This window comes from Cebidichthys violaceus, unplaced genomic scaffold, assembly GCF_023349555.1.
Source record: "Cebidichthys violaceus isolate CVI_PGR_0920_01 unplaced genomic scaffold, fCebVio1.0.p SCAF_67, whole genome shotgun sequence".
NCBI classification, from domain to species: Eukaryota; Metazoa; Chordata; class Actinopteri; order Perciformes; family Stichaeidae; genus Cebidichthys; species Cebidichthys violaceus.
In genome coordinates, this window is record NW_027176894.1 from 271,417 (window position 1) to 292,172 (window position 20,756).

Here is a 20,756-nt window from a genome sequence, read left to right on the forward strand (position 1 = left end):
CTCCTTCCAGTGAACAGGCCTGAAGCAACGGATGAGTCACTTCCAGGTCACTGACAGTGCACCAGTTTCTCTTTGTGAGTGATGGATGAATGACATGATTCTCTGTGCAGCTGGATGACTCTCAGACGCCGTGAAATGAACAGGTCACAGAGTTTGTTCAGCTTTTGCTCTCTAATGCGGTGGCCTCTAGATGATTGACATGTGGAACTCAGAAAACACTGTATACTGTTGATCTGTTGGTGTGTCACCACCTTACACCGACACATTGTCTTATCTATATAAGAAATCACAGTGTCAGATGCTTTGTAGTAGGCAGACTTCACCTCCAGCGTATTCACAGTCGGTCACTGGTCTCCACACAGGAAGCTGAGCCGCCGGTAACCTCCGCGGTGTGTAACGGTGACTTAGAGGCCAATCAGGGAGAACACGTAAGACCCCTGCTGCCTGTAAGGAACTTCTGATTGGTTGCATCAAATGATCCCGCTTTGGATTGATCCGATTGGTCCCCGCTAGTGACCAGTGTTGTCTTGTCTCGCCTACAGTAGCTGAGCTGAGCTTGATGATGTCCGTAAATGCAATTCAGTGTGTATTTGTAAGTGGTAGATGTCGCTTCGTCATGAGGAAATGGTTTGAAAGTTTCGGGTGCCTTGTCTGTTTTCCATGGCTCCTCATTCTTGGATGCAAGCAGCTTCTGTGACATGCTTGTTCATTGCGAAACAAGCATGGGAATATTCTGCATGCTAGTTTAGTCAGGCCTCCTCCCAACCCGAATAAACTAGAAAGAAAAAAACCCGTATCTGTGGATGGATCTGGCTGTCTGCAGAAAAGACCTTGTTTTGCAGTCAAAATCAATGGACAGTACTCTGGTGCAGGGTTTGAGTATCTCTACTGGAGCCAGAAGAAGAGACGGGTCACATTTCAATATACAAATATTAATGCTAATAGTTTTAATGTTGTGTTTTACTGACCTTTGAGGCTTTATTACGGGCAGTAATATGATTTTCTGAACTTATTAGATCGTTCCATCTGTTAAATCCACACTTAGAAGCCTCATTATGATTAGCCGTCATAGAGACATCATATCAATCATTAATCAATTGTCTGAAAGCACCAAAAGTAATTTGCGTTGTCCCATTATCAGAACAATGGTGTTTTGTTTGTGATTTTGTAACCATCATCCAGTTAGGTACTATTCCTTGCTCAGGGATATACAGTAGATGTCAAGTTACACATTTATGGGAAATATGGCATGTTGAAATATACCGGAATTTCCCTTTAAGGACACCACTTATTGATTATTCCATGCATTATATAAATCAAATGATACGTTTGCAAGCAAATATGAACATACATAAAGGTTTCCAGACCAGAGTCAAGCATGATTGTTCATGAATGGCATAGCTTAGATGCTTTTGAGTCTCAGATGATAACTGTAAGGGCAAATGGTTTTCTTTTGCTCTATGATTCAGTTGTGTGAAAGTCTGTGCTTCGGCTTCCTGCTGCCATTTTGTGAATGACAGAGTTGCTGTACAGCTGCAGCTTCATGAGCAAACCCGAAGCACTCAAAATTGTTTCCCTAATTTGCTTTGATTGCTGCTGTCCTTCCCCTCATCCATCCATCTTCCTTCTCATCCAAGGTGCATCACCGAACACCTTCTGTAACATCCACACATATACCTCCACCAATCCCTAACTTCCCTGACACAATCCCATCTAACCCATCCTCTCTCCATATCAATCCCTTCAGCCCTCCTGTTGTCATTCTATCCATCCCCAATTTCTGACATGATTCCTGCTGTTCCTGCAGCTGAAAAACGGAGGCGAGATCAAACTGGAGCCCCTGTCTGCCTCCCTGATCCGCTCTGTGGCTGCCGTCACCTCCCAAGCCACCGTCTCCACAGTAACCATCACGCCAGGCAGCAGCAGCGGCGGCGGCGATGACGGCGGTCTCCGTCCAGGGAAGTCCACCGCGGTGCCCTACATCCCTGCCCAACAACAGGCTGCCGGCACTGCGAGCAGCCACCAGGAGAGGGCGTTGATGTATTTCTCCATGACCCAGAGCGGAGACCCGGGCCACCCCGATGCTGAGCTCAACTCCTCCCCTCTCCTCCCCGAGAGCCGACAGAGAGCCGGGGCTCCTCGCGCTCCCACCTCCTCTGAAAGTCACACGCAGCAGGGGGAGGCGGTGGAGGAGAGCCGGAGGGAGCGTCAAGAGGAGGAGGAGGAGGTTCGGGGGAGACAGCAGGGAGGAGCCAGAGGAGAGATCCAAGACGGCAGCATTAAGGAGAAGCTGCACTCCCCCGACAGGGACCGGGACGGCAGGCAGCAGCGGCAGCAGCATCCCCAGCCTCAGCACTCTGCCGAGCTCTCTTTGAAGAGGGGCGAGTCAGAGCCTCTGCCCAGCCGGAGAGCCGCAGACGGACACTCCCAGGAGAGTAAGGAGAGAGCCGAGGGAGGAGGAAGAGGAAGAGGAGGGTACCTGAGAGAGGCAGCTCACGGCTCCTCCACACAGGAGCAGGAGAAGAGCAGCGGCCGGAGCCAGCCAGGCATCTCAGGTAGGAGGATGCTTCTCCCACGACTTACACAGATATGAGATGGAGACAAGTGAAATAGTAATAATAATAATAATAATAATAATAATAATAGGGATGTGAATAGCTGAGGATGTGGGAAGACAGATAAAAAAAAAAACAGAGGGGACATAAAGGGAAGAGAGAAAGGGAGTGACAAAAAAAAAAAGTGGAAGCAATGTCTAGGGAAGGGGCTGTTCTCATTACCCTCATTGTCTCATGCAGCATGCTCCCACGCATGATTGCTTTCTGCCGGCTGCACACACACTTGTCCCAGCTGGGGGTATTTGATTTGGCTGATACAGACAGAGAGAGAGAGAGAGAGAGAGAGAGAGAGAGAGAGAGAGAGGCGTCTGAAGCTGCATCTAATTAGCATATTTTTCCATGCATTTGCCTCGTGGCTCCCTTTGTCTAGAAAGAGGAAGCCCCTTCCTGACATGCTGATTGTCAGAGATTTTTTTAAATCAATCTGCGCTGTGCTCACTGTCACGGCTCATGAAAAGGGGGCCGTGGTCCCCGTGCACCACATCACGCTCGTGGGTTCGTCTACTCCAGTATAATGGGCCTGACCTGTTTTTGTGTGCTAATGCAGAATGTGTCCAGGGGTGGTCTTTTTCCCATGCATGCACACAAACACCACACAGAGAGACGAAAGCACTCAGTGCGAGGGTGCAGAACACTTGGCCGACACTTCCATGAAACAGGTAGAGGACAGGAAGGACACAAAGGATGCCTTGTCTGCAGGCCGTACTCTTATTTAGCTCAGTGTTGGTAGATCTGTTAGAGTATAGCATCATGAGGCCAGGACGACTTGCACCGCTTCACGATAACTCCCCCGCCGACCTTCCTCGACATGCCTACCACTGACCCTGACCCTGAGCTCAACTAAAGACAAGCGTAAAGCCTGAGATGAACTCGTTGTCCTGTGTTTTGTCTCCAAATAGCAGACGAGTCCCCAAAATGTGAACAGCATACTGTACACAGCAGGCTTTGTATGATACTAACCACATTTATTCTCCAAAAAACCAGCTGTGCATGTGCATGCGTGTGTTTCAGGGATGAGTACTGGTTACACAGGGGATTAATGGTAATCAAACAATAAGCAACTAGTTGAGCACTCGGGAGAGCGCAGACCTCCGCCAAGGCCGTTTCCAAAAGTGAAAAAAATAATATTTGTATCCTCCCACGTGATTCAGATCCAACTCTCAAAGTTTGGGGCCGTTCCTGACATTCTTTGACTCTCCTACTCGTTTTTTTTGTACATTTTAATGTGGGATAACTTACATGTTTAAGATTAGCCTTAACAAACTGTCAGTATAGCACACAACCTCTAACTAAAAAGAGTTCAAAGGGGTCAAAACAGCTGTGTGAGATGAACAGTGAAATGAACAGAAAACGAATGAACGAATAAATGGTCTGAACACAACCAGTAATCTATAGATGTCTCTGATAATATGTGAATCCTTTTGACGACTGTAACTACATGATTATATACTGTATGCTTATTTCAGACCTGCCGGATCATCCAGCACCACTGAAGCCACTGGTAGCTAAAGTGTCCTCCAGGACGGTGTCTCACGTTTCGAGCAGCCAGCAGCAAATCAGCCTCCAGCCTCCTCAAACTCTTCCTAAACCCTTCACACAGCAGCCTCCACCGACTCCACCCAAACCTCCGGCCGACGCCCAGCCCCAGCCGCACGGCCAGCCCCCACCAACGTACCCCAAACCTTTGGCTCAGTCCCCACAAACCCAGGCCAGACCTCAGGGATTCATCCAGCCTCTCCCTAAGCCCTACCTGCAGACGGCCCCCCAGCCGCAGCCCAAACCCCAGGTGCCTCCTCAGCCGCCACCCAAACCCCAGTCCTTCCCCCAGGCGCTGGTCCATTCCCAGTCCCTGCCCCTGGACCACAGCGAGGACTTCAGCAGGCACAGTGTCCACTCTGGAGATCCGCTGTCCCCCACGGAGTCTGGAGAGCAACTGTCTGACGACATGTCCGCCAAACAGATGTCCATCAAGGAGAGGTGAGTGACAGCTGAGGATCTAAAAGTGACTTGTTACCAGTCGGGTTACTGCCACCATTGAGTGTGTGTCACAGCACACTTTTATCTTACTGGGTAACTGACCACAATTGGACAGTGTATGTAATGCTGCTGTGGAGTGTGATCGCGTTTTGACCTAGGAACAGGATCATTTGGCAGAAATATCGGAATAATAATGATGTAACGTTCGTGGCTATCACAGTATAGGCTCTTTTCACAGTATTTACTGTGGCACAGTCTGTCTTTGCTGCATTTTCCTCCCCCTCAATCCCAGTCACGTGCCCAACACAAATATTTTAGGCTCTCCACGAAAGGTAACCAGTCGCTCCTCAAAACCCTGTCAGCATTCAATGTGAAATACGTGCGAGGACACTTCTTTAGTGTTCCTGGAATATCTGTCTGTATTTATTTTACAATTAGTAAGTAAGATGAGAGACATTATAGGAGAGACAAATCTCTATTTCCGTCAATAAGTATCACACATGCATTGTGGTCAGAACGTGTGTTCAGTGAGAGGAACTGTTCTTTACTTTCTTGTTGCTGTCACAAAATTGCAAAAAAAAAAAAAAAGAGAAAAAACAATGACTCCCACTCTGCTGCAAATTGTCAAATAATAACAGGGTCCCCGAAAAACAAAGGCCGATCTCAAACAAAGGCAGGAGGTGAAGTGCTTCTTGAAACCCAACGCCTGGCAAAGCCACAGTCACAAATGAGCCTTGATTCCATTCACAAATCCAGGATCCAGTCTGAGCTCTTAACGAGATGAAAACTGGACACCGAGTCTCATAAATTAGAAGCGTTTGACAGAATCGTCCTCGCAGTCTGTAGGTTTGTTATGTAGGTGAGAGAGATTCATTTTTAGGAACATTTGTGTTCCTCCTCCCAGCCCAGCTGTGAGCTGTGTGGGCTGGAGGAGGAACCCTCTGAGATTCAGCAGGTTCCTCCCAGCGTCCTCATTTCTGGCCTGTCCACACTGAAGCAGCTGAGATGATGACACACTTTCTTTTACCCCTCAGCCATCCGTTATCAGCGCTTTTGGAGGATCTTTTCTCAACCGTCCCCGTTTGCTGTTTGTAAAGCGGAAATCTCTGACCTGGTTTTTCACTCTTGAATGATTATTTACAAAACACAGAAACGTTTTTTTGACCCCTTTATATGATTATTTGTCTTGGATCACAATAACTGTCAGACCCTAAAATATGCTCACAGGGTAATGCGAAGGAAATGTGCCATTAGCATACACGTTAGCAACTCAAGAGGTTCATTTGCAGATAGTTTGACACTGTTAAATACAGTCTATCCTGTTCCTTTTGGTATTTTACTTGAAAATCGTTTCAGGTTTAAACGGGCAGAACAGTTTCTTTTTTAAGTTTTTGAAATTGGCTTTAAAACCTTTTAAACACGAGGGTCCCCCATTTGGACGCAAAAGTACCACAATTGTACACTGTCTAGTGTACAAAGTGACTGCCAGAGAACCCACGAAGAACGAATATAATGATGCTTTAGTTCTGGAGAAACCTCAGCGACCTGGGAACAACATGAACCAGGTCACTTCTACATGAGACAAACACAACTCCCATAAGCCAAGTTTCCAAATAATAAAATATCATAAATCACAATTCCATAACTCAAGAACTGACCAGAGAAAACAGCTGCTACTGATCGTTAGCTACGTGCTAGCTCCGGAAAAGCAGCATGAAAAAGCATGTCCACTCGACACAGATTACAGCGATATATTCCATTTCTCTCCCCGGTAAACCATCGCAGAGCTGTTCAGCATCAAACACAGCAAAAGTCACACAGCTTTATGGAATATTGTACTCACTTTTGGTCGAGTCTCAGCGAAAAAATGAAATATGTCCGTACTTCCACGTCTCTGTGTTCCAGCTGCATCCGCTCTGTGAGAATCCTTTATTTACGGAAGTCTCCGACATTCCTCGCCTTGTTGGGAGGGATGGAAGTCTCAGCAAATTGGATTTCAGATCTGACATCAGATTGGACGTTTTGCATTCCCATTGGCTAATAGTGCTGTCAATCATTCCCTGCAATTCTATTGGCTTCTACGGTTCGAAGGCGGGCTCAATGGCGAAAATCGGAGAAAGGGGGGCTGAGCTGCAGCCCTGGACAGAGACACAGAGCTGGATCTGAAATGAACACAGAGACTAGAAAGGGCCTAGAAAGGATCCTGGCCTTCAAATGAAGCCCAAACTGCTCTGTTTGATGTATTGAACATCATTAGTGATGTATACAAGTTAAATATATAGTTTGGTAAATGATAAAGTTAAAATAACACACATTGTGCAACATGTGTAAATGTATAACTATTGGAATCCTCGCCTGAAATCTTTGTACTAGATCCTCTCTAGCTTATGAATGCTTCACTTTATCTAAGTAAAAATGTGAATAGAGAACTCCAACATATAGATCTATGATCTGGGAGAGCTTGAAGGCTTGGACCCACATGATTTCTAAAAGAAAATACCCTGAAATTGCTTTTTTTTTTCAGGCGAAAATTAGAATTTTTAATTTGTGCTGTGTGCCATCTTAATATGCTCTTAACCAGTAACATATATACTGATATTTACACATATCAAACATCTCACAAGTGTTAGGCTTATTTTAATCCCAAAAGTATTAAAATAGCCCTTACAGTTGCAACGCTACACTCATTCTAGTATGGGTATGCTTTTTTTTAATGCTTTTTTTTACCCTAGGCCTAAAAATAGGCCTAAAATAGGCCTAGGGTTTAAAAGAGTAAAACTATTGAGCTCCTGTGAGGTACTTTTTCTTTGTTCTGGTTTCACCTGTTGTTACAGATGCACTGCTTTGATTCGAGATGTACATGGTCACTACATTGGATGATGCCCTATGATACAATTGCTTGGCTTGGAAAAATATTTTCCATTAACTTCCGCTTGTAATTTAGTAATTATTGACAGCAAAATTTGAACCTCTTAAATTCCAGTTCTCTCATCCCAAGCAGCCTTAAGGTTGGAAAAACTTCTCTTTTTTTCAGCTCACTTTAGTTTATTAAACATATTGAGACAGGTGACGTTACAGCACAGCTACAGAAATGTTAAGGATGACTCCACCCTGAAATCCAACCTATCTCATAGAATCACATATATTTTGAATCAGGTTGTTCAAGCCCTTCATTCAAGCTATATGATGTTCACACTGAGTTGAATATTCAAACCCAAGACTCTATGATTTTTATTGCTGCCCTGCTCCATCAAATGGAAATATCCTAGATGTCTTAACCATTATTTGATACCCCAAATTTACGCCCACATACTGTATTTTGTATCTTTTTGAAACACAGTTTAAAAGAAGGATTGGAGTTTCTAATGACTGATGTGTTTTTGTTGTTTTATGACAGAGTGGCGCTGCTGAAGAAGAGTGGTGAGGAGGACTGGAGGAACCGGATCAACAAGAAACAGGAAGTGGTTAAGGTGGCGTCCACCGAGCAGCAGGCGCAGCTATGGGAGTCAGAGCAGACCTGCGAGACAAAGGTCAGTCCCATCTGCACACCAGTGTCAAAAATAATCATAATACTATTGTCCTGCTACTGTGCTGCTATCTTGGTTGGAGCTTATATGATAATGAAGTGTCCCTGAATTAAAAAAAAAAGCACATACATGTCTCAAAAAAAGTTAGACTGGTGGAGCAGCTTCACCAAAGTAGTAAGAGTAAACACATTTCATCCCCCATCCTTCGTGGTTACCATGCCAGCTCCCGTCCCCGCTCCTTTAGCTAAGTGCTCCTTCCATTTCCTCCTTCAGTCCATCTGTTGTTTGAGTCCAGTGGTCCAGATCAGTGCAGCATCCAGCCCCTAGAGGCTGTAAACCAGGAAGCATATGGGACAGTCTGCTGCTGTAGAATTAGCTGTCTGGGGGTTTGGAAATAGATTTGTCTTTTTTTTTTTTTAACACAATTAGATTTGAGTAAGCTCCCGGCTAAGTATCAATAGTGACAATGAAAGTTTATTTGACGGAAGAACATGTTTAAGACACTGTAATATGGATTTATATGCATCTCTATTGGTTAAAGCAGCAGCTACAATTCAATTAGATGCTCAAGAAGAAAAGTTTTACACTTTTTTTTCCTGCAGTTCATCTACTTCACATTAGTATTCAGTTGGGAGAAACTGCCTGCTTAAACCCTGGATGGTAATCCTCCAGGCTGTCTCCCCCCTAAACCCATTACAGCAACAAAGCCCTCCCCCTCATCCTCCCCCCTTTCTCTCCATCTGACCGAGAACTTCCCCTGTGTTTAACCCCTATAGGAGGAAGGGGTGGTCGTTCAAGACTACTCCGCTGTGTCTGTGTCTGAGCAGCTCTGGGTAAGACCCGGTGTGGGCCAATCAGCTTCGTGTGGGACTTGTGTTGTCCAATCACAGCTTTGTGTGGACTGTGTGTGTTTACTTCTCCTGAGTCTGTGGGTGTGTAGTGGGTGCTCTTCTTTACTTTCGGTCTGTGATGCTTCTGAAATGGTGGGACGGTGTTTGGAAAGTCGCCGACGCTAAAACTTTATTCCGCTTTTTGCTGATTCCGTCTTAAAGGGGCATTAAGTAATCAATTTAATTCAAAGTATAGAATTACTTTTGTCTTCTGGATAAACATCTTCAACATAAACTGTTTTCCAGTAATATTAATTCTACTTTCTCCAGACATTGTAGCACCAGGATGCATTTGTACGGCCAGTGCCAGCAACATCAGTACAAAATAGAAATGATGCATTACAGAAAAATACAGTTTAACAGAAGACAAAATTCCACGTATTCAGGTCAGAAAGTACATGTTTGAAAGATGGAGATAAGTCAGTGTTTCAGTGGTTACAGGATACATCTAATAAAACATTACTTTCTGCTTCGTACTTTTTTTTTTGGCATTTCTTGTTGTTTTTTTCCAGTAAAGTACTGGATTGTTTTGACTCCTAAATCCTCTAAAGATTATTCAAATTAAAGAATCTGAGAGCGTAAAAAAAATACTTGTGGACCACTGCTATATAATAATATATATAAATTATATCATTTTTTAAATTATTACTTAATGCACCCTTAAGCTGTGTTTTCACTGCTCCGGTGATTTAATACTTCTGGTTACTAAATATATATATATATATATATATATATATATATATATATATATATATATATATATATATATACATTGTATTAAATACCCTTTAATGATTTCTGTTTGGGGAAGCATGGTCTTTCAATTCAAAAGCAATCAATTTTTACTTTTCAAAGGCTTTTGTCATTTCTTGAAAATGGATATTAACACTGTGCATGTACGTTCCAAAAGCAAAACGATTTCATTGATCAGAATCAGCTTTATTGGCTAAGTATGTGCACACATATACAAGGGATTTGACAACAGAAATAGATCTAAAAACAAGGACTCCAGAGCTGAACAAAGACCTTACAAACATTTAACTGTTGTATGAAGTCACTATTGTGTCCAGAGCTTTTAGATTTGGTCTGGAAGCTGCACTATAGCGAGTAGTTTAACAGTAGCTTTCACAGTCATGTTACATTCCCAGTTTCTGGCCTTCTCTCCTTTGCATCCCTCCCTTATCTTCCTTCATCTGCATGCTCGTCGTTTGTCTTCCATTTCCTCCTCTGCTTTCCTTTCTTTCACTGTTCCATCCACCTCTACATCCCCAGGAACCTGTCTTCTCTTCCACCTTTTCTCCTACTATCTCCCTTGGCCAAAAGTGTCAGTATATTGACCTTCATAGTCAGGTAAGGACACGCAACCTGACGAGCCCGAATGCGCTGCATGTTCTTGAGTCTTTTCTTTTCTGCCTTTGTTTGCAGCTACAGGTGTGTTGGGCGCCTTGGGCGCTCTTGATTCTGAGCGCATGAGATCAACTCAGAGTATAGCCGTCACTACTACGCTGGAATAAAGTAGTTTATATGGGCTTGAAAGGACATGCAGCGAGCACGTTTGAGCGCATCCACTCTTTTTATATCTGCTTGGTTTGATACTGTGACTACATGAATAATTGCTCCTGAGGGAAGAGCGGAGTCACATGACGTTATAGTGAAGCTGTGTGAGTGGTGATGGAATGTAGATCCAGTAGTGTCTGGAAGCTTTTTGGTTTGGCTCCTTGATCTCGTGTTGAGTTTGAATGCAGCCCTTAAACCTGTGAAGGAAAATAACTCCAACATGACTGAAAACACCCTGACGTTGTAGCCGACCGTCGGCCTCGTTGTTCAGAGTTTATTGCTTTGCATTCAAGACCTGGCGCTTTAAAGGCTTTTCATAACGTGATCGTTTTTTTCTGATGTCCTCTTGTCTGTGCAGAAGATGGGAGAGGAGATCGAGGCCCAGATGTCCATTGAGGAGAGAAAACAGATGATTTCAATCCGGGAGGATGCCTGGAAGACGAAGGGCAGAGGAGCGGCCAATGACTCCACCCAGTACACCGTGGCCGCTCGTATGGTCAAGAAAGGTCAGTGTGCAGACCTGCTGTCATCCACCCATCTTCATGGAGGTGTGCACCATTTGAGAATGCCAACGTGCATGATGATTTTTATGCACAAATATGCACATTTTATTCAACAAGAAAGGGGCCTATAAAATGCACTTTCCCTAACTCTGATTCTTTCGATGAGGTTTGTTAGATTTCGATGCACAGCATGATCATTTGTGGAAAACTTACTGAGCACACGTGGAAGTGGAAATCAAAACTTAAAGAGTGTCTTATGTCTTTTATCAAACATTTGCTCTGTGCAGAAAAAGCTGGATGCCCCAAAAATAGTCTTAACACTTTCTAAGCAGAGGTTTAAGTCACATTGAGTGATTTAGTCTTTTTTCACAAATTGATAATATCTTTGGGAATTTCAGGTTATATGTGGTAAACTCATGATGTTTTGATTTTGAATACAACGCGACTGATTCGCTGCTGTAAATTGAAGTATATATTATTAAATGTGAACGTCCTATCACGTGTCCGCAGGCCTGGCAGCCTCCTCCTCCGTTATCAGTCCCATCCTGTCACCGGTCTCCACCAAACTCAAGAACAGCATGCCGGCTGTCAACAAACCACAAGAGGGTGAGACAGATCCGTGTCCAGTGTCATCACCGCTAAGTAAATAAAAAAACTCAGAGGAGTTTATGCACCAGTGTGGTTTAAACCTGAATTGGTTGATTTGCACATTTGTTGTTTCTTTAACCACAAGGGGTCGATGTTTTCACTTTCAAACTTTTACAATATGTACTATATGACACATCTATACTAATGTATACATATATTTACAAAATGTGTTTAAACGAGCTCATTGAAACACGCCAAGAAAGACCAAATGATGTAAATTGTTTCAGATGGTTAAAATAATTTAATCTCACATGTCGGCAGTAGTAACATTGAATTATTTCATTTATAGAAATTGAGGCCAGATCAGACATGGAATCTGACAAGAAACTAGACAAGTTGGAGAGCTTCTTGGGACGTCTGAATAGCAAAGGTATGTACTTCCTCACCGACTTTAATTAAGCTTGTTACGTGATATCAATATCTAATAAGGAGTGTTTTGTGTCATCTACACCTGCAGTAGATCTCTAAAAGAAAACTATTTATTTGGGCATGTTTTTCTGCAAATTCTACCCTTCTTGTGTTTATTATTGTGTTCGGGTCTAATGTAGTTTTTCCTTTGTTGATCAGTGGCCGGTCTGCAGGAAACCACCATAACAGTTACCGAGAAGGCGGTGAAGGAAGTGATGAAGCTGGATGACGAAATCTTCTCCAAGTTCTACAGACGCGTTGCTGAATTTCCACGCATGCCCACCAGGATCGAGATCACTGAGGATTTTGACGCCATCTTTGGTTCTCAGGGCCCCAAGTAAGTAAATAATGAAGCTTTTAGGGATGGCTGGAGGAGACCCTGAGGGAGGCCCAGGACCAGGTGGAGGGACTATATCTCCAAACTGGCCTGGGAGCACCTCGGGATCCCCCAGTCAGAGCTGGCTGATGTGGCACCGGGAAAGGGAAGTTTGGGGTCCCCTGCTGGAGCTGTTGCCCCCGCGACTCGATCACGGATAAGCGGTTGAAGATGAGATGAGATGAGATGAATATAAGTCGAGCACATCAGGCGCCACTCACGCACATGCTTTTCTCCCGTTCCAGGTTGACTTCGGCCATGGTGCAGCACAAGCGGTCGGTGCGTCCGTCCAGGAACGTCCAGGCGTCCAGGAACCCTGTGAAGATGCTGGCAGCCAGAGAGGACATCAGACACGAGTACACGGAGCAGAGGTTGAACGTGGCGCAGCTGGAGAGCAAGAGGATGAAGGCTGAGAAGAGTGAGCGTAAGCATGACGCCGTGTGTTTTGTTGTCAAAAACCGCAGTGGAGAATTGGGAACATTATCGTTGTTTACAGCCTACAAAACTACGTTCATCTCCACCTCTTTTCTTTTATTGGGTAAACAGCACTAATTGGAATGCAGCCTCAGATGGCTTCTGTAGCAGCGTTCACTGTACTGGTTTAGTTTCTTTAAAGTTTATTGATGCATTTATGGTATTTTTCTACCCCTGAAGGTTTTAATTTTTTTTCAAAACAAATGTGTACTCTCTCTCATTCCAGCAAATAAATCCTCCGAGTACTCTGATGCTGCTCTGGCTGGTCTGGCCAGTAAAGAAAACTTCAGCAGCGTGAGTCTGCGCAGCGTTAACATCTCCGAGCAGATGTCCAACAACAGCGCCGTGCCGTACAAGAACCTCATGCTGATGCAGGTCAAAGGTGAAAACCCTTTCTGACTGTGTTGAGCTGTGTGCATGAAGCTCCTTTCTTTACTTTCAGGATTTAAACTGATAATAGATGTTCAGCCTTAATTAAAACCCGGACTTCTGTTGACAACATGCCCACTGACAATCTGTATATGATTGAGCTGATTTCTTATTCTTTTAGGGAAAGATAAGTAGGAATAGAAATTTAAAGGAATCGCAAAACCATAAAACAAGAAATAGATGTGTTTACACTTCAGTCTTCACAAAAGATGTGAAGACTTTTGCTACCTTCAGAAAGAGCGAGGCTAGGTCTTTGTGCTAAGCTAAGCTTACTGGCTATAGCTTTACATTTATGAGGGTGGACCTTCTCATCTAACTCTCCGCCAGAGAGCAAAAAGGCTTAATATCCCAAAATGTCAAACTATTCCTTCTGATTCCATCAGACAGAGCTGATATATGCTAAAGGAACTAAAAGGTATAGCGTCATACTCTGAAAACCACAAATCCACCACAAGGAAAAACTTTGGCTCGGCAGCTATAGAAACTAAGTTCTGGGTTATTTACCCTGTTGGTAGTGCGTCCCACCACACAGCAGCTTTTAGACATGTTTCTGTCGTTTGCTTGCAGACGTAACCGTCACGAAATACAAAGTCAAAGAAGAGCAATGAATTGTTTTCTCCCCTCCAATCTGGGCGGGACTTAATTGCGCTCTGTCTCTATAAATCAGTAGACTAATCATTACATTTTTTTTCCAGGTCGTCGTCATGTTCAGACCAGATTGGTGGAGCCGAGAGCGTCGTCGCTGAACAGCGGCGACTGTTTCCTGCTGATCACTCCGGGGCACTGCGTCGTCTGGCTTGGAGAGTTCTCAAACGTCATCGAGAAGGCCAAGGTGAGCGCCTGCTCCTGTGTTACTAATCATTACAGTCTGTTCCTCAAGAGTTTTCATTTTGCACGTCTAGAATCAAAGCTACTGCTGTAATGTTGGTAAGCTGCCTCTCATTTACATTCCCTGCACACACACGAATAGTAATACACACAGTAATACACACTGGCACATATGCCCATCTGTGCTCCTCATCAAACACATGCTTTCAGGCTACAGCTCTAACAATTCCCCAAAGGATCTCTGTCTAGACACTTTGTAATAAACATTTGTTTTTCTGCTCCGCCTCCTCGTTCGGTGCTGTTTACTCATTTTCAGCCAAGTCTCATCACAGTAACCTCACGTCGTCTTCAGTGTCTGACTCAGTTGTTATGAGTTGCACCTTTTCTCAGATTTTATGTGTAAAAGTGAAGCAGGATGTCGTCGAGGTCGGTCAAAATTTTCTTTGTTTCTCGCTTCTAGGCAATAGATATGGCCACCTTCATCCAGACGAAGAAGGACATGGGCTGCAGGGCAAACCAGGTGCAGACCATCGAGGAAGGGGTCAACCCACAGGGTCCAGATACGCAGCAGTTCTGGACGGTCCTCGGAGGACAGGCCGCTTACCAACGTAAGACAAGATCTTAACATTCAGATTTGACGAGAAAGTTCAGGTTGTGTACAGATGTATACACTTTTTAAAGCATGACAAACAGTTATACTGATTATAATATGTCCGTCTGATTGTGCTTATAGCGGCTGGCCCGCCAGAGGAGGATGAGCAGTTTGAGAATGCCATTGTGGAAACCAACTGTATCTTCAGACTGCTGGATGACAAACTGGTTCCTGATGATGACGAGTGGGGGAAGGTCCCTCGCAGCTCTCTGCTGGCATCCAAGGAGGTCAGTGGGACATTCTGTCGGTCCACAAAGGCGCCTCAACATGGTTTTTGCTTTATTATTTTTATATTTAAATGGAGAGAATGTGCTGTCAGTGTTTTTGACCTGGATTAGAAGACTAAAATGTTACACTGCGAGCAGTAGTGGTGCCTTTTTAAAGGTGGTGTCTGGAGAAAGATTACTTTGAGTTCAAACAAATACGCCCCTACAGATTTACCATCTCAATCGCTCCCTCTGCCTTTATCTTTAAGGGGATCCTTGAACTCCTTATACGCAAGTGTGTTAATTTGAGGACATGGGGGAATCAAGGCCTTGTATGTTTTTGAAAATAGATGTAAATAGAAAGTGTTGAAAGTGCTTGAATATACATATTTCGTGCAAGAATAGATATTGAAGTTCTTTTGATGTATTTTTTTATTTAGCGTTCGTAAATAGGTTAGCATTAGCATTACAGTCATTTAGCTTTTATCCAAAGCGACTTACAATTCACTATCTATCTACACACCGTAGACACAGCAACGGGAGCAATTTGGGGTTAAGTGTCTTGCTCAAGGACACATTGACATGCGACTAGCGGAGCCTGAGCCAGGGATCGAATCCCTGCTGTACACTTATCCATGGTCACCCAGGTTATGTTCCACTGCGTGTCAGCCCACAGTAGCGTCGTTGTTTTACGCTCCACCTGCCTGGAGAAAGTGCGGCGGTCACGTCCGTGCATGAGTGATTGAAGTTGAATGATGCAGGTTAAACAGCGGCATTATAAAGATTCTAAACTATGCCGTGTTAGGTCCTTGAATTTGAGGGAATCGGGCCTGGAACCTCCTCGAATTTAATGTGTTTAAGACGGTTTGTTAGAAGTTAAGAAGGGAAACCCTGGCTACCGGGCCGCGAGGCGATATCCCGCTGCATTTGACAAAAAGCGTAGTGGATTAGAATCCCTGATTCCACCTGTTTCTGTTACCATTAGCCTCATGACACCAGAATAATACATCACCACCACAGTATGTAACTTTACACAATGCTATAATATAATTACAGTTAAAATTTTCTGATGTGTAATAATATGTCAGTATTCTGAAGAGGAGCTCTGTGGTTTGAACTGGTTTCAAATGCGTTGCTTAGCAACAGCAGGTGCCATGGCGAGCGCCTCCTACATCCATCTGTGCACTGCGGCTGCTGAGCAAATAAGAATGGGATCAGGACAGTGGGGCTAACACCATGGAGTGCACTGCAGTTACATTGATCATTTTGCATGAAGGAGCATCTGGAATGTGATTTATTTCTATCGTAGTCTTAATATGGTGTAACATACATGAAATATATATATAAGAGCACTCTCCACATGGTGCTTGTAGAGGCATTCACTCAAAATACAACCTCTGCGTAGCTCTTAGCTAACATGGACACACAACTCATGGATGCTTTCCCACTGTTTTCGTTGCAGGTGTTGGTGTTTGACTTCGGCAGTGAGGTGTATGTGTGGCACGGTAAAGAGGTGAGTCTGGCTCAGAGGAAAGTGGCCTTCCAGCTCGCCAAACACCTTTGGAACGGGACGTTTGACTACACCTGCTGTGACATCAACCCACTGGACCCTGGAGGCTGCAACACACTCATACCCAGGTGGGAAACACACACACACACACACACACACACACACACACACACACACACACACACACACACACACTTGCATTAACATTTTATTGACTTGCATTCATTTTCTGAAGGCTTACTCAAACCCAAATATTTTACTTTCTTACAAAACCAAGTCTTAACTCATAAATAACCGGTGGACAATCTTGTGTCCCCAGATGGGAGGTGAGTCCCCGTAATGTGAGTGTGTGAATGCATTTATGTCCCCACAACATCACTAATACAAATACACACATAAACACATCTGCTTTTCTGTTCTTGTCAGGACCCTCATTAAATGATTTGCCCTTAAATAGTCTCTTGATAATAATAATAATGCTTTGACAGACAAAGCAAAGCAAAAGCAAGGCAATATAGCAACAGAAAAATCAACAGTGAGTAATGACATTATTGCTACAATCTGCGTCTTTATATTTTAACCACAGTGATTCTAAACTGTCTCTAAAAAACAATAGAGGACATAAAAAAACACTCTTATAGTTATTAATAACCACACATGTATATTCACACAGAATAATTTAACAAGCATGGTCTTACTTTATTTTGATTTAACATAACATAAAGTTTGATCTTGACATCTTTTCTCTATTTCTTTGTGTCTGTGTGTGTGTGTGTGTGTGTGTGTGTGTGTGTGTCCGTTGACAGGAAGGGCCAGGGCCGTCCTGATTGGGCGATATTCGGCAGGCTGACAGAGCACAACGAGACGATCCTGTTCAAAGAGAAGTTCGTGGACTGGACCGAAGCGAAGTCGCCAACACCAAAGGAAGGCGAAGAGCTCGTACCTGAGCAGAAGGTGCAAATCCAACGCTTGTTTCATGAGGATAATTGCAATTCTTACACAGATCGCACACATCAGAGAGTCTTCACATGTTTTCTCTATCCCACCATCTGTTTGTATATTGGACTATTGGGCTCATGCTTGATCTCAGTTAATCAGTTGCCATGAACAGTTGGTTACAAACTGGGACCGAAACAAGAATAAGAGAGCATATGCCTTAGAGTGGATACTGTACGAAGCACCATAGAGAAGAGTGAGCGCTTGTGTTACCATTGACAGCTAGAATAGTAATAAGGGAAGCTGATGCTACCTGTCAGATCAACGTACTTTCTTCATAAATCTTATCTGCGATCTTTGCGTCTTAGATCTCTCAGGAGGCCCCGGGGCGAGAATGCCGGCCTTACGACGCCACTTTGATGCTGCCCGTCCTCCAGTCGTCCATTTCCACCATCTTGGACGGGTTAAATGTCGGCCGCGGCCACGGCCCGGTGGAGAGCGAGGACCACATGAGGACTCAGGAGATCAGCACGGCGTCCGTGGACGTCTGGCACATCCTGGAGTTCGACTACAGCCGCCTGCCGCGCCAGAGCATCGGCCAGTTCCATGAGGGAGACGCCTACGTGGTCAAGTGGAAGTACATGGTCAACACCTCAGGTTAGCCACTATATCCTCTATAAAACATTATGCTTGACATGTTAAAAGAATTTAATGAGCACCAAGTTTTGGTGTCATAATTAATCATCATCTTTATTTTTTTTGCCACTTTGTCACAAAGAAAAAAACAAAAGCTTCAATGTTAACATTTCCGTTTGCACAGGGAAATAAACTTGCTGCAATAACAACATTATTATTGACAATTCAGAGTATTTTGATGATGTTTCTGTCCCGTGTGTTTGTGTGTCAGTTGGTCGTAGGCAGAACCCCGAGGCGAGGAGTAGCGGGCCGGGGAAGGAGAAATGCTGCTACTTCTTCTGGCAGGGTCGAAACTCCACCGTCAGCGAGAAAGGAACGTCGGCGCTGATGACGGTGGAGCTGGACGAGGAAAGAGGGGCGCAGGTACAGGAAACGAAGCTTCTAAACCAGCCAAATATTCAAAACAAAACACACAACTAACAGAAAGTGAGAGGTAGACAGTTCAATATTTGAGTACTGCTACTACCCCAGACTCCCTACAAAACAAAATAAGCCTCGTATGAAGGACTGTTTTTATGTCAATGCTGATTTTGTAGCATCGTAAGTTAATGAAGGCTATCCAGATGTTCCCTGATGTTGGTTTCTTGCAGTAGGTTCTCCAGCTTCCTACTTATCTAAGAGCATGCAGTCATTAAAATAGTGTTTTGTTTGTATTAGTTGTATAACTGGTTTCCTGTGTCTGTCTGTTACAGGTTCAGGTGCAGCAAGGAAAGGAGCCGCCATGTTTCCTGCAGTGCTTCAACGGAGGGATGATCGTCCACGCTGGCAAGAGGGAGGAGGAGGAGGAGAACACTCAGAGTAAACATTTATACATGTCTGCTTTTTATTCCAGTTATTTATCTAATTCCTGACTTTTTTTTCCTCCACAATAATTGTTTTGTAATTTACTAACGTAACATTTGGTTTCACCATAATGTGTTTTCTGGAATACTGAGCGATAACTTCACTCGTTCGTCTGCACCCAGGTGAGTGGCGTCTGTACTGTGTGCGGGGAGAGGTGCCGGTGGAGGGCCACCTGCTGGAGGTGGCGTATCACTGCAGCAGCCTGCGCTCCAGAGCCTCCATGATCCTGCTGAACATCAACAAGGCCATCATCTACCTGTGGCACGGCTGCAAGACGCAGCTACACACTCGCAGTGTGGGGAACACGGCCGCACTCAAGATCAAAGAACAGTGAGTTTCTATAATTCAATTTCAGGATGACGTTTAAGATACCATTCGATAAATTAACACTGATTCAAATTATTACAACTGGTGGGTGTTGTGGGGTGTTTGGTTGCCATGAAACATGAACTATGTCTCCCTGTCAGGTGTCCTCTGGAGGCGGGTCTCCACAGCAGCAGTAAGGTGACCATCCATGAGTGTGATGAGGGGGTGGAGCCTCCGGGCTTCTGGGAGGCACTGGGGAGAAAAGACAGGAAGGCCTACGACTGCATGCTGCAAGGTACAGTCTGTACTTACGTACCTTGGTTACTTAATGATATACACTTGTACATTTACTCTAACCTCAGACACAATTAGTACAATTGTTTCTGATAGAAACAATTAATATTAACTTAATATTGTCCAAATAGTAAAAAAAAAAAGAATCAATTTCAATTATCTTTACAACCGTCTTAAATTTAGCAATGGCCTCCAGAAGTCTCAAATGCATCATTGCTTAAAGGTACTGTAAGGAACTCTTAACTGGTTTTGAATGTCTAGATTTAATACTGATGCCTCTATATGACCTACATAAGTAAACGAGACCATCAGCGAGAAGATTGGCTGTTTCTATACAGTTTTCCTTAATGCTTCTTATTGGTGCCACCCGGGGTCGATTCCACGCTGCTGGAGACCCGGCCCGTATTTCTGGGCCCCTTTAGGGAAGGGAGGCACGGGAGAACCAGGACCAGGACTGAGCGGGGCAGACGCTCAGACCCTGTTGCAGTAAAATGAGAGGTTTTCTAAAGGGACTCTTGGAAACACTACCACTGTTGTCCACAAGGACCGCCAAAATCAACACAAAAATTTAAGTTATTTAAAGTTTATTGTTGTCCTAAACAGCAAGACACTTTGCAGTAAAATCAATATTGTATTAAGTCAACAAAGTTAATTACTTGAATAAGATGATATGTGATCAACAACAAAACAAGATGAAGACGAGAAAATATGAATTCTTCATCATTGAAGGATCAATACACCTCGGTGCTACATTATTTGAAGGACGTTGTTTTTTTTTCAGATCCGGGTAAATTCAACTTCACCCCACGGCTTTTCCAGCTGAGCAGCACATCCGGAGACTTTGTGGCGATTGAGTTCTTCCACCCGTCCATAGCTGCAGACCTGGTCTGCTCGCTGCCCTTCCTGCAGGAAGACCTGTACAACGCACCACAACAACCCGGTGAGGCCCGGACACAAACGCATTGCAGTGAATACACCTTGACAAAAGTGGCGACTGCTATTTGCCCTAAATGAGTCAGAACGTTACAGACCTTCACAGTCTGTCTTGTGTACGTGTCCGTCTTAAACTGGCAGATATCAC

General features: G+C 44.1%; 1 protein-coding gene across 8 annotated transcripts in view; it reads left to right on the forward strand.

Annotated features, from left to right (window-relative positions):
• The window catches only part of svilb (supervillin b), a 38,746-nt gene that overhangs the window by 12,985 nt on the left and 5,005 nt on the right, over window positions 1-20,756 (forward strand). For 2 of the 8 annotated variants that reach the window (XM_068734743.1, XM_068734748.1), the window contains exons 14-35: window positions 1,808-2,555; window positions 4,082-4,592; window positions 7,990-8,122; window positions 8,896-8,952; window positions 10,282-10,359; window positions 10,925-11,072; window positions 11,580-11,711; window positions 12,007-12,087; window positions 12,285-12,462; window positions 12,747-12,925; window positions 13,202-13,357; window positions 14,100-14,236; window positions 14,693-14,840; window positions 14,966-15,111; window positions 16,553-16,728; window positions 17,407-17,554; window positions 17,905-18,193; window positions 18,444-18,595; window positions 18,925-19,030; window positions 19,198-19,405; window positions 19,543-19,676; window positions 20,457-20,615. In XM_068734743.1, the coding sequence (XP_068590844.1) occupies window positions 1,808-2,555; window positions 4,082-4,592; window positions 7,990-8,122; window positions 8,896-8,952; window positions 10,282-10,359; window positions 10,925-11,072; window positions 11,580-11,711; window positions 12,007-12,087; window positions 12,285-12,462; window positions 12,747-12,925; window positions 13,202-13,357; window positions 14,100-14,236; window positions 14,693-14,840; window positions 14,966-15,111; window positions 16,553-16,728; window positions 17,407-17,554; window positions 17,905-18,193; window positions 18,444-18,595; window positions 18,925-19,030; window positions 19,198-19,405; window positions 19,543-19,676; window positions 20,457-20,615 (4,204 nt within the window). The remainder of the gene's footprint in view (window positions 1-1,807; window positions 2,556-4,081; window positions 4,593-7,989; window positions 8,123-8,895; window positions 8,953-10,281; window positions 10,360-10,924; window positions 11,073-11,579; window positions 11,712-12,006; window positions 12,088-12,284; window positions 12,463-12,746; window positions 12,926-13,201; window positions 13,358-14,099; window positions 14,237-14,692; window positions 14,841-14,965; window positions 15,112-16,552; window positions 16,729-17,406; window positions 17,555-17,904; window positions 18,194-18,443; window positions 18,596-18,924; window positions 19,031-19,197; window positions 19,406-19,542; window positions 19,677-20,456; window positions 20,616-20,756) is intronic. The other 6 variants (XM_068734745.1, XM_068734746.1, XM_068734747.1 and 3 more) reach the window with 6 other exon arrangements.